Source organism: Myxocyprinus asiaticus, chromosome 12 (genome assembly GCF_019703515.2).
Source record: "Myxocyprinus asiaticus isolate MX2 ecotype Aquarium Trade chromosome 12, UBuf_Myxa_2, whole genome shotgun sequence".
In the NCBI taxonomy this organism is placed as follows: Eukaryota; Metazoa; Chordata; class Actinopteri; order Cypriniformes; family Catostomidae; genus Myxocyprinus; species Myxocyprinus asiaticus.
Window position 1 is genome coordinate 1,840,241 of NC_059355.1, and position 13,645 is coordinate 1,853,885.

The following is a 13,645-nucleotide window of genomic DNA, read 5'->3' on the forward strand; positions in this document are numbered from 1 at the left end:
CTCTCTCACGCACATACCAGGCACTCACACCAAGGCTGACTGTTGACAAGCCAAATAACAAAATTTAGATGACAGAAAATCAATTTAAGATAAAATATTATTTGTGAATATACCGGATGCAAACACAAAAAAGGATGAACTCATGGCACTGGTCCAGGTCTGGACTTATGACTTTCACAGTATACAGGAATTACTTTTCAAAGATTATATTTAACATTGTTTTCAAAGGCACCATGCATTGGATACAAATTGGTGTCACAACACTTGTTTAAAGCAATAAATGCACAAAGCCCATGTTCTATTAAAATGTTTATACAAACTATTGGTTATAAATGTGTATATAGCATAGAAAGTAAGTATAGAATAGGAAGTCTCCCACACTGTGTACACAACCAATGCATTATTTTGGTCCAATTAAAATATTAATATTTTTACATGGAACTTTCTACAGCAAAGCAGTAGTGTTGATTGCATACAACTTCACCATTCAATCCTGTTGCTAAATTTACTGTAAGAAAAGTTATCAAATATGCTTCCTTAATTTGACAAAATATAAGTTTATACTGTAACTACAAATCTCCATTTGGTCCCAAACTAGCTGAGAGAAAGCTTTATTTGGGCTAAATTTGTAACCCTGTTATACCCATTCTGACCTTATATATACTAATATATATATATATATATATATATATATATATATACACACTATATTGCCAAAAGTATTCGCTCACCCATCCAAATAATTGAATTCAGGTGTTCCAATCACTTCCATGGCCACAGGTGTATAAAATGAAGCACCTAGGCATGCAGACTGCTTCTACAAACATTTGTGAAAGAATGGGCCGCTCTCAGGAGCTCAGTGAATTCCAGCGTGGTACTGTGATAGGATGCCACCTGTGCAACAAGTCCAGTCATGAAATTTCCTCGCTACTAAATATTCCACAGTCAACTGTCAGTGGTATTATAACAAAGTGGAAGCGATTGGGAATGACAGCAACTCAGCCACGAAGTGGTAGGCCACGTAAAATGACAGAGCGGGGTCAGCGGATGCTGAGGCGCATAGTGCGCAAAGGTCGCCAACTTTCTGCAGAGTCAATCGCTACAGACCTCCAAAGTTCATGTGGCCTTCAGATTAGCTCAAGAACAGTGCGTAGAGAGCTTCATGGAATGGGTTTCCATGGCCGAGCAGCTGCATCCAAGCCATACATCACCAAGTGCAATGCAAAGCGTCAGATGCAGTGGTGTAAAGCACGCCGCCACTGGACTCCAGAGCAGTGGAGACGCGTTCTCTGGAGTGACGAATCACGCTTCTCCATCTGGCAATCTGATGGACGAGTCTGGGTTTGGCGGTTGCCAGGAGAACGGTACTTGTCTGACTGCATTGTGCCAACTGTGAAGTTTGGTGGAGGGGGGATTATGGTGTGGGGTTGTTTTTCAGGAGCTGGGCTTGGCCCCTTAGTTCCAGTGAAAGGAACTCTGAATGCTTCAGCATACCAAGAGATTTTGGACAATTCCATGCTCCAAACTTTGTGGGAACAGTTTGGGGATGGCCCATTCCTGTTCCAACATGACTGCACACCAGTGCACAAAGCAAGGTCCATAAAGACATGGATGAGCGAGTTTGGTGTGGAAGAACTTGACTGGCCTGCACAGAGTCCTGACCTCAACCCAATAGAGCACCTTTGGGATGAATTCGAGCGAAGACTGCGAGCCAGGCCTTCTCGTCCAACATCAGTGTCTGACCTCACAAATGCGCTTCTGGAAATATGGTCAAAAATTCCCATAAACACACTCCTAAACCTTGTGGAAAGCCTTCCCAGAAGAGTTGAAGCTGTTATAGCTGCAAAGGGTGGGCCAACGTCATATTAAACCCTATGGATTAAGAATGGGATGTCACTTAAGTTCATATGCGTCTAAAGGCAGATGAGCGAATACTTTTGGCAATATAGTGTATATATATATACACACACCGATCAGCCACCTGTCTAATATTGTGTAGGTCCCCCTAGTGCCGCCAAAACAGCGCCAACCTGCATCTCAGAATAGCATTCAGAGATAGTATTCTTCACACCACAATTGTAATCATCCATGTGATTATCTAATCAGCCAATCGTGTGGCAGCAGTGCAGTGCATAAAATCATGCAGATACGGGTCAGGAGCTTCAGTTAATGTTCACATCAACCATCAGAATGGGGAAAAAATGTGATCTCAGTGATTTGGAGCGTGGCATGACTGTTGGTGCCAGATGGGCTGGTTTGAGTATTTCTGTAACTGCTGATCTCCTGGGATTTTCACACACAACAGTCTCTAGAATTTACACCAAAAGGAAGTCTATGGTAACTCAGATAACTGCTCTGTACAATTGTGGTGAGAAGAATATTATCTCAGAATGCTATACTGAGATGCGGGTTGGTGCTGTTTTGGTGGCACAAGGGGGACCTTCTGGTCCAAAAAGGTGCAAAATTTTTAACCTTAAAATATATTTCTTAAAAAAAATAAAAACAATGGGGGGCCTGGGTAGTTCAGCAAGTAAAGACGCTGACTACCACACCTGGAGTTGCAAGTTTGAATCCAGGGTGTGCTGAGTGACTCCATCCAGGTCTCCTAAGCATCCAAATTGGCCCGGTTGCTAGGGAGGGTAGAGTCACATGGGGTAACCGCCTCGTGGTCACTATAATGTGGTTCTCGCTCTCGGTGGGGCATGTGGCGAGTTGTGCGTGGATGCCACGGAGAATAGCGTGAAGCCTCCACACGCTCACGTCTCCACGGTAACGCGCTCAACAAGCCACGTGATAAGATGTGCGGATTGATGGTCTCAGACACGGAGGCAACTGAGATTCGTCCTCCGGATTGAGGCGAGTCACTTCGCCACCACGAGGATTTAGAGTGCATTTGGGAATTGGTCATTCCAAATTGGGGAGAAAAAAAAATAATAAAATCATTATAATAATTATAATATTAAAGTTACTGGCTATACTTTACATTGTGCATACAGAATTCTCTTGCTTCAATACAATTACACATCTTGAATATATGTTTTGTTATGGGTTCGGGTTAGCCCTAAATCTATTTCAAAGCGCTCAGACTCTAAATTAATCTTAATCTGACATAATTTTGAGGAACTACCCTTAACAACGGAAATATGCTGTTTGTGTAAGAATACAATCCCTACATTTGGGACAGCCTCCTTTTGCAGCAATTACAGCATTAAATATTTGGGCTTTTAATGTACAAGCTTTGCATAATATGCAGGAATGGTATCAGCCCTTTCTCCCAGGTAGGCTGATTTGCTACAGAATGTTTGAATTATGAATTAGTGGCACAAATTTTCATTTGAATCGGCATATAGGACGTTTACCTTTTTGTTCTTGGGACACTTCAATCTTAATTTGGCCTTGTATTATGATCATTGTCCTGCTGAAAGATAATCTTTCTATCAAGCATCAGTTGTTTAACGAACCGAAACAAATTCTTTCGTGCATTTATGCTCCCTTCTCTTTTGATAAAAAGCACCTTACAGTACAATGCTACAACAGCCATACTTCACTGTAGGTATTGTGTGGGCAATGTGATTTTAGCCTCATCCTTTTCATATTACTTTGAATTTCATTTCTTTATTACTACCATTACTATTAAAAATGGTCGGACCACAGAATATTTTCCTCAACCACTGCAACTGGGCTACTCTTAGGCTATTTAGTAAACTTCAAACTGGTGTCATACCTTCCCCCTACAGTGAAATAGGGAATTCTTCTGTACACACTACTTTATCAGTGTTGTTGAACCAATGGCACACCCTGGTGTTCAAAAAGCAAAAGCATGTAGCTCACGTTGCAGAATTTGCTCACAGAGATTATGCTGCTCTGGGAAAGCGGGAGTCTGAGCATGACATGCTGTTGATTTTGAGTTTAACATTACATGGGCAATCATTTTTTGATTTGATTTTGAAGTGGAAGTTGTGTTTTGTTTTTAACCGTTAGTCTTTTGAGTTGTGAGTTACCTTCATTATGGAATACAGCAATATTAAATAAGAGTCGGTGTGTCCAAACGTATGATTGGTAGTGTATCCTCCAATGACCAGCATGAATAAAAATCTTTTTAAAGATTACATTGCAAACAAGCTCCAGGTGATTAAAATTCCTGAACATTTATTTTCAAATGAGAACAGAGGGAATATTTTTAAAAAGGTCTTTTTAAAAAAATAAATAAATAGTTTTAACAACAGACTGATAATTCATGTGCAAAATCTTGGTGCTAAAAGTGTCTTGAGTCACTGAGGCCCAGTAAGTTGTCCTCACAAAAGATCTGCAAACCTAGCAGGAACTCTGTGAAATGAGAGATGTGTGTTTTAAATCCATTATGATATCTTAGAGTCAGGTGCAGGAGTTCTGTGAACATCTCAGCTCTGGGCCAGCTCCAGTTTGTTTTCGGACATTTTTGGTGCTTCAATCACTTCTCCGCACATGAATTGCTCCTACAGCAAAGAGAGCACATATTTAAGTCTATCTGAGCAACATTATTTCACATAATTTAACCTTAAATGTTCTTTAAGTCACATTGGGTATGTCACGTCAGCACTTGGTTTTGTCTCTTTGTTGTTTTGACTGCTTGAAGTTGACAAACCAGACATACTGTATAATCCTGGCTACAGTTTGTAATTACACAATGTGAGGCCTGCAATGCTGCTATAGTTTTGAATCTCTATGGAGATTCCAGTTAGATCTTCAACATGCGGAAACAAAGTCCTTTCAGTCTTGAATGCTGAACATGGTATGGTTGAGTTGCATGATCACATGCAACTTAACATGCAATTTAATTGGTTGCCAATAGAGCACAGCATTCGGAGCAAAGAGCCTAGTTATTATCTGGGAATTAATTAATGTTGTATCTATATGCAGAGCCTTCCTCGAGTTAAAAATACCATGCAAATGTGTTCCTGTTTACATTACCTTTTGTTTTCTTTCACTAGCCAGTCTGGTACTTTTATTACAGTAGCCTACCAGTTTGCAGGAAGCCTCCAGGATCTACAGTGCATTCAGAAAGTATTCAGACCTCTTCATTTTTTTCACATTTTGTCATACGATACTACTTTATTTATCCCCGGAGGGAAATTGAGGCGTTACAGCAGCAGAGACATAGATACCATAAAACAGAACAATAACAATACAGTAAATGCAACATAATACAATAATAAATATAATTAGACTGATCCCAAAACAGAGCTGGCTTTTCTTATCAGTTTGTTCAGTCTGTTCAAGTCACCAGCCCTAATGCCGCTCCCCCAACACACAACAGCATAAAAGAGTACTGTTGCCACCACAGACTCAGAAGGAATGGAGCATTACCCCGCAGACTCCAAAAGATCTTAGCCTCCTCAAAAAATAGAGTCGGCTCTGGCCTTTTTATATAGAATGTCTGTGTTGGTGGCCCAGCTCAACTTAATGTCCAAATGCACTCCAAGATATTTATAGGAGGTAACTATCTGAATGTCCTCCCCATGAATACTGACAGGAGAGGGTTTTGCCCACCTGAAATCAACTACCATCTCTTTGGTTTTATTGGTGTTAAACTGGAGGTGGTTCCATTTACACCAGTCCACAAAGTTCTCCACCAGGCTCCTGTACACCTCATCCTTCACTAATACACCCCATGATCACAGAGTCATCAGAAAATATATGGAGGTGGCATGACTCTGTGTTATATTTGAAATCAGAGGTGTAAAAAGTGAATGGAAATGGTGCCAAAACAGTCCCCTGAGGCACACCTACATTGCTGTCAAATCTGAAATACAGTTCTGTAGACGCACATACTGCGGTCTGCCTGTCACATAGTCCATAATCCATGTTACAGTAGGTACATCTACATGTGCTGCCCTTAACTTATCTTGAAGTAAGCGTGGCTGTATAAAATAAAAAGCACTCGAGAAATCAAAGAACATAAATCTCACCATACTCCTTGGCTTCTCCAAATGTAGATAAGCCTTGTGTAGTAGGTAGATGATGGCATTCTCCACTCCCACTTGTGACTGGTAGGAAAACTGCAGGGGATCCAATAAAGTGCCAGCCTGGGATTTATGGTGGGGCAAGACCATCCTCTCCAGTATCTTCATCAAATGCGATGTCAACGCCACTGGTCTGAAGTCATTCAGATCTTTACAGTTCCCAATTTTTGGCACTGGCACCACACAGGAAGTCTTCCAGAGGACCGGAACCTTTCCCAGACTCAAGCTCATATTAAACATACGCAACACCACTCCACTCAGCTGTTCGGCACATATCTTAAGGACCCTTGAGCTTATGCCATCAGGGCCGGCTGCCTTTCCAGCATGGAGCCTCCTCAATTCCCTCTCCACCTGGTCAGTTGTAATGTACAGGCCATATGGGGAGTGGGGAATGAATGGATTGTATCAGTAAATGTGATGTCAATATTTGAGAGGAGGAGGGAGGTGGCATTTCTAGTGGAATACGTGATGGTAACAGAGTGGTTGGTACAGAGCCAATAGATGTATCAGAGCTGAACTGATTAAAAAAACATATTCAGCTCATTGGCTCTGTCCAGACCCTGTTCTCATTGCTGGCTGCTTAACATTTTATATCCAGAAATCTTTCTCATTCCATTCCACACCTCACTCACATTGTTGTTCTGAAGCCTGTCCTCTAGTTTTTTCCTATATGCCTCCTTTCCCTCTTTAAATCTCACCTTCAGCTCCCTCTGCACCCTTCTCTGTGCCTCCTTATCACCTGCTCTAAAGGCCAGTTTCTTCTCATTCAAGAGGGCCTTAAGTTCACTGGTGACTCATGGCTTGTTATTTGGGAAGCAGTGCACAGTCTTTGTTGGCAAAACTGAGTGACACATTGAGTGAGCTCATCAATATTATCTCCATGAGAATAACAGAGAACATTCCAGTCCGTAATTCCAAAACAGTCCCTTAACGCATCATTCGCCTCATTCGAGCATTTCCTCACTGTTCTGGCCATAATTGGCTGTTTTTGAACAAGTGGCTTATATCTACATAGCAAATTAACCAAATTATGATCAGATTTGCCAAGCGGTGGGAGTGGAGAGGCACTGTATGCATCACTGAGATTAGCATATAAAAGGTCCAAAGTTTTATTGTCTCTGGTTGTAAACTGGGTAAAAGTTGGCAGAACAGATGCAAGTGAAACATGATTAAAATCCCCCGTTATTAGGAAAAGTGCTTGTGGATGCTACGTCTGTAGTCCAGCTGCGTGGTTATGAATAACATCACACACCAAGACTGCATCGGCTGTAGGTGGTACATACACTGCAGTAACAATCACATCCGAATATTCCCTGGGTAGATAGTATGGCCGCAGGCTTACCGTTAACAGTTCAATATCCTCTGTACAAAGTTGTTTTTGACCGTGATGTGCCCTGGATTACACCATTTATTAACAATCACTGCCAGTCCCCCTCCTCTCCTCTTACCACTTTCTTTAGGTTTCCAATCTGCCCGCACCATTTGAAAGCCCTCAATGGCCATGTTTGTGTCCGGGATCAGTCCATTCAACCAAGTCTCTGTGAAACAAACAATACTGCACTCGATATTCCCACCGACTCTTTATCAGCGTCATGAACTCTTCCATCTTATTAGAGAGGCATCTTACATTTCTAGTAATAACTGAAGGCAGAGTGGGTTTAAACTTCCTTCTCTGCTTCCGACACTTAACCCCCGCTATGCATCCCCTTGTACATTTCTTTAACTCGCTGGGAATTTCCATTCTTAGTCCCATAAACGCTGCTACTTTCTGCAACTTGAGTAGCTGACCTCTGGTGTAAACAATGGAGTCATGTTTGCTCGGTCTGCTGAGTCTCCCTCGGGAGTTGCGAAGCAATTTAATGTCCATTTTAATCTCATTCAAAATGATTATTGCTTCTCTAGGAGTTGTAATTACTTAAAAACAAAGAAACACTCTAAAAACACTCTAAAACACATAAAACAAAACATAAAAACTACACATAGCTGCTGCAACAGGCTGCCACATACACAGTGCCACCATGTTCATGTTGCAGCCTTATGCTAAAATGCTTTAAATTATTATTTTTTTCACATCAATCTACACTCTATACCCCATAATGACAAAGCAAAAACCAGATTTGTGATAACTTTGCAAATTTATTAAAAAGAAAAAAACTGAAATATCACATGGACATAAGTATTCAGACCCTTTGCTATGACACTTTAAATTTTGCTCAGGTGCATCCCATTTCTCTGGATCATCTTTGAGATGTTTCTACACTTTGATTGGAGTCCACCGGTGGCAAATTCAATTGATTGGACATGATTTGGAAAGGCACACACCTGTCTCACAGCTGAAAATAAATATCAAAGCAAAAACAAAGCCATGAGGTCAAAGGAACCGCCTGCAGAGATCAGAGACAGGATTGTGTCGATGCACAGATCTGGGGAAGAATACAAAAGAGTTTCGGCTGCATTGAAGGTTCCCAAGAGCACAGTGGCCTCCATAATTCTTAAATGGAAGAAGTCTGGAACAACCAGGACTCTTCCTAGAGCTGGCTGCCTGGCCAAACTGAGAAATCGGGGGAGAAAGGCCTTGGTAAGAGCTGTGACCAACAACCCGATGGTCACTCTGGTTGAGCTCCAGAGATCATGTGTGGAGATGGGAGAAACTTGCAGAAGGACAACCATCACTGCAACACTCCACTGATCTGGGCTTTATGGCAGAGTGGCCAGACGGAAGCCTCTCCGCAAGACACATGAAAGCCTGCTTGGAATTTGCAAAAAAGCACCTCAAGGACTCTCAGACTGTGAGAAATAATTCAGTATTCTCTGGTCTGATGAAATGAAGATTGAACTGTTTGGCTTCAATTCCAAGCGTCATGTCTGGAGGAAACCAGGCACCGCTCATCACCTGCGCAATACCATCCCAACGGTGAAGATGGTGGTGGTAGCATCATGCTGTGGGGGTGTTTTTCAGCGGCAGGGACTGGGGGACTGGTCAGGGTTGAAGGAAAGCTGAACGCAGCAAAATATAGAGATATCCTTAATGAAATTTTGGTCCAGAGTGCTCAGGACCTCAGACTGGGCCGAAGGTTCACTTTCCAACAGGACAATGACCCTAAGCACACAGCCAAGACAACACAAGAGTGGCTTAGGGACAACTCTGTGAATGTCCTTGAGTGGCCCAGCCAGACCCCAGACTTGAACCCAATCAAACATCTCTGGAGAGACCTGAAAATGGCTGTCCACTGATGGTCCCCATCCAACATGACAGAGCTTGAGAGGATCTGCAGAGAAGAATGGCAGAAAATCCCCAAATCCAGGTGTGCAAAGCTTGTCGCATCATACCCAAAAAGACTTGAGGCTGTAATCACTGCCAAAGGTGCTTCAACTAAGTACTGAGTTAAGGGTCTGAATACTTATGTACATGTGATATTTCATTTTTTTTTTTATATAAATTTGCAAAGTTGTGAAAAATATGGTTTTTGCTTGTTAATATGGAGTGCAGATTGATGTGAAAAAAAAGAGGTCTGAATGCTTTATGAATGCACTGTATATTAATATCCTGACCTATAGTGCAGCTCTTTAGGGTTCTTATTTTTCCTTAACTATTCATTATTTGTTACATCTGGTGCCCTTCACTTTTCCAATTCATTTTAGTTCTGTAAAACAAATTTTTATTTTTTTTTATTTTATTTTTTTTTATGTCAAGTGGATTTACAGCTTGTTTATTACTAAAGCTTTGTACAATTCTTTATCCTTTGTTTTATTGATAGACATGAGCAACCAAAGATATAAAGGGAGAGTGGACATCTTATTTCTCCAAAACCTAAAAAATTCACACCACGATTAAAGCCACATTTCCAGTGAAAGCATACTTCCTTATTTTTTCATTCATGTAAAATAAAAAGGAGACATTAGTCAGAATGTTAGAGATTGAGAGCCTTGCCCCATTCACTTTCAATAAATTACAACAGAATTTCCATTTTATTATTATTAACCCTTGTGCGACCTTCAGGACATTTTTGTCTTTTTCATTTTTGTTTCTTCGATCATTTTGACTGTGTTAATGCCAATGGCATAAATTTTGCCAAAGGTGTGTATATTTGGGGGAATTTTGATATTTCAAGCTCAGTTCCTATAATACATCTATAATACACTGTGTACACAAAATAGTTACACTCAGGACCTTCAGGACAAAAATGTCCCCATTGAAACCCATTAAAACTGCAATATTTGATCCCAGTGCCATTAAAGCATAAAATCATGAATTCTATGATATTATGCTTTCATTCTGGAGCCCTGGATTCAAAATTTACATTTTTAATATTTTCCACCAGATGGCACCATTTTTCTCATGTTTAGCCTATGGAGCAAATACATGCTTTTCCCCTATTCTCTGTTTGCTGTATTATAGAGCACTGCAGGACAACTGAATAAATGATGCAGATAAAATTGTGTGTGTGTGTTGGTATGGATGTCAGAGTGTGCTTTGTATGTGTGTATTGAGAAATGTGTGTGTGTGTGTGTGTGTGTAAAAAACAACAGTGGCATTATGTAAACCAACTGACATTTAAAGGGTTAAAATCCTGAAAATGAATGAATATTTGGTAGTTATGATCAGGACTGATGTTGGTTCAAATAATTATCTCACTGAAAATATATATTATATATATATATATAATATTATTATGGCAGTTTTTTGACGTGGACATTTTTGTCCTTGAAGGATCTCCGAGTAACTTTTTTGTTTATTGACGCACAAGGGTTAAAGTTGCTGTAAGTGATTTTAGCATTCTAATTCATGTGACTGAGACATTGAATTAGTCACGCCCCCTCATTCCAAAACCCCACCCTTCATATACAATACTATGAGAACGAGCACAATGATTGACAGGTGAAAAGCGTCACATAAGTCTACAGCTGTCACAGAGATCGGTGATAACTCAGTACACTTATTTCATTAATATCTACGAGTAGGAGGAAAAAAAATTTGCATAAAAAAAAAAAAAAAAAACTTACTTACAGAACCTTTAACGCCTGGTGTGATTTGTACTAAATAACCTTTTTTTTTTTTTTTAGGCAGTCCAGCATAACAGATCAAAAACCAAGCAAGTTCACAACATAAATATCAAAAGCATACTAAACATCTCACCTTATCATAGATTACTTTCACTATTAGTGAGCAGCTCGGACAGGTGGCCACTTCTTCACCATTCTCCAGATCCTCCTGCACACCATAAGGATTTAAGTTTCCTCATCAAACACACAAGCCTGATAAATACTTTTTAAATATTACCTATAAATATTTAAGATATTTTCCATTGAATTGTACTCTTGCCTTCGTTATGGCGAATCTGTCCCCACAAGGACAGGGAAAATAATATGTTTCTGTTTCTTCGTCATATTCAAAATCTTCGATTTCAACCTCGTCGTGAAATACCGACATATTAATCTGTTTGTTTTGCTCTGCTGCTAGTCAAACAGCCTCACCGGTGCTGATTCAACATGTGCCCGCTGTGACAGTGATGGTGGCGCAGACATTTGACGTAGTCAAGCAGCGAGTTAACACAAACAAGCTGTTCACAATTTATCCACCAGAGGGTGACAAATCTCTATCTAGCTGGTGCTGTACAACTCTCTTGACTTACTTAAAGGGATAGTTCACCCAAAAATGAAAATTCTCTCATCATTTTCTCACCCTCATGCCATCCCAGATGTGTATGACTTTCTTTCTTCTGCAGAACACAAATGAAGATTTTTAGAAGAATATTTCAGCTCTGTAGGTCCATACAATGCAAGTGAATGGTGACCAGAACTTTGAAGCTCCAAAAAGCACATTAAGGCAGCATAAAAGTAAACTATAAGACTCCAGTGGTTAAATCCATATTTTCAGAAGTGATATGATAGATGTGGGTGAGTAACAGATCAATATTTAAGTCCATTTTATTATAAATCTCCAGCACGAACCAGTAGGTGGCGATATGCATGAAGAATTTGAATCACCACAAAAAAAACAACAAAAAAAACAAGAAGAATGTGAAAGTGAAAGTCAATATTTATAGTAAAAAAGGACTTAAATATTGATCTGTTTCTCACCCACACCTACAATCTCATATCACTTCTGAAGACATGAATTAAACTACTGGAGTCATATGGATTGGGGCTAGTTGTCACATGGGGAAATTGTCATAAGGGCTATCTTGGTAATGCTTCAAAAGTCCGCAAATGTGGTTTTGCAGGTTTTGTATGTTGGTTTCAAACACCGAGATCAAATCATTCTTAAATGAGAATATTTTTTTGGTGAATTCTACCCTCCAAAAATGTTTTCCCCATCATATTTTATTTTATTTTATTTTATTTAGCTCTTGAAGAAACAAGCGAACATAATCAAGCCACACTGGCATACATTAAGGCAAAGGTCAACTATATTATGAAGGCAGAATTATTTATTTTTTAATCAAGGCAGGTTGTCCCGTAAATGTCAAAAATGTATGGTGAAAACCTTGTCTTAATCTACATTATTTAAAACAATGGTTTGATATTTTTGTACGATACCTTTTCCATTTTAGTTTTTTCATGAGTCTTTTCATAATAGTTTTTAAATGTTGCAGAAAATCCAATAAAAGGCTGTTTAATGCTGGTGTAAATTTAAAGAGGTGGAGATTTTGTTTTGGTGGTGGTGGAATGACGGGGGAACATGCCCCAGGGGAAGTTGTCACACAAGGTCAAAAAGTGTTCAATGAAATGTATCTTTTTCCTGGGCAATAATTGGGATATTTTCCACAGCTAATCTGTAAGACTTTAAAGTAAGCGACTATGCAGAGATTAACTTTAAAAAAATAAATCGGCACTGAGAAATATTCATTGGAGTAAAAAGTGTGACAACTAGCCTAGGTCTCCCCTATATAGTGTGTATACTGTGCACAGCATGCACTTTTTCTATCTGTATGGAATACCTGGATTACATTTGTCAAAATGTGCAGAATACAACAGATCACACTGTGCTGCATGGGTGCTGTATCCAACAATGCAATGTGTTCGACCTTCCATTTCAAGTGTGACGAATGACTTGGAAGTACAGTAACATCAGCTGTGATTTTAACATCTCTTGACACATTATTTGATTTGGATGCCCTTAAGTTAAACATGATGAGGCAGACTGATCTCATAGTAAACTCGGAAACAGCAGGTTGACTTTTCTTTAGTTAAAATTGGTCTGCTGTGCTTCCTGAAATGCGAAACACTGCCCCCAGTGGCCAAAGCGGTTTATAAGTGTTGTTGGTGTTATAGACACGTGTGAGCTCCATTTTCCGGGTGAAATATCCACAGGGGGGTGCCAAAAAGCGAGTTGTAAAGCGAGTTGTTTTCAGCAATACTGGATCTAATACAGTGAAGAGGAATGCATATTAAATAAACTGTACCCCCAAACCCAAACACCAAACCTACACCTAAGTATCAGTGGAGTACAATTTTAATGTTAGAGGGAAAAATGCAACCTCAGAATCTCACTCGTGCAGAATAAAACAGATAATCATCACTGATTATGTGAACACGATTACATTGTTTTAACACAGGATCTGAACCCAGGTCTCCCACGATGCTGAGCATAGTGTTCCTAACAAAGTGGTCGGTGAGTATATATCCAGAAAGCAGTATGC

The 13,645-nt window shown here is 39.9% G+C and overlaps 1 protein-coding gene across 1 annotated transcript; it reads right to left on the bottom strand.

The window, feature by feature from the left end:
• Positions 1-2,137: 2,137 nt before the first annotated feature.
• On the bottom strand, positions 2,138-11,513 carry dph3 (diphthamide biosynthesis 3). The gene is made up of 3 exons (XM_051712563.1): positions 11,326-11,513; positions 11,140-11,214; positions 2,138-4,475 (listed from the first exon to the last, which is right to left on the bottom strand). Exons 1-3 carry the CDS (start codon positions 11,431-11,433, stop codon positions 4,401-4,403), a joined length of 258 nt encoding a protein of 85 aa, XP_051568523.1. The 5' UTR covers positions 11,434-11,513; the 3' UTR covers positions 2,138-4,400.
• Between the last annotated feature and the right edge of the window lie 2,132 nt (positions 11,514-13,645).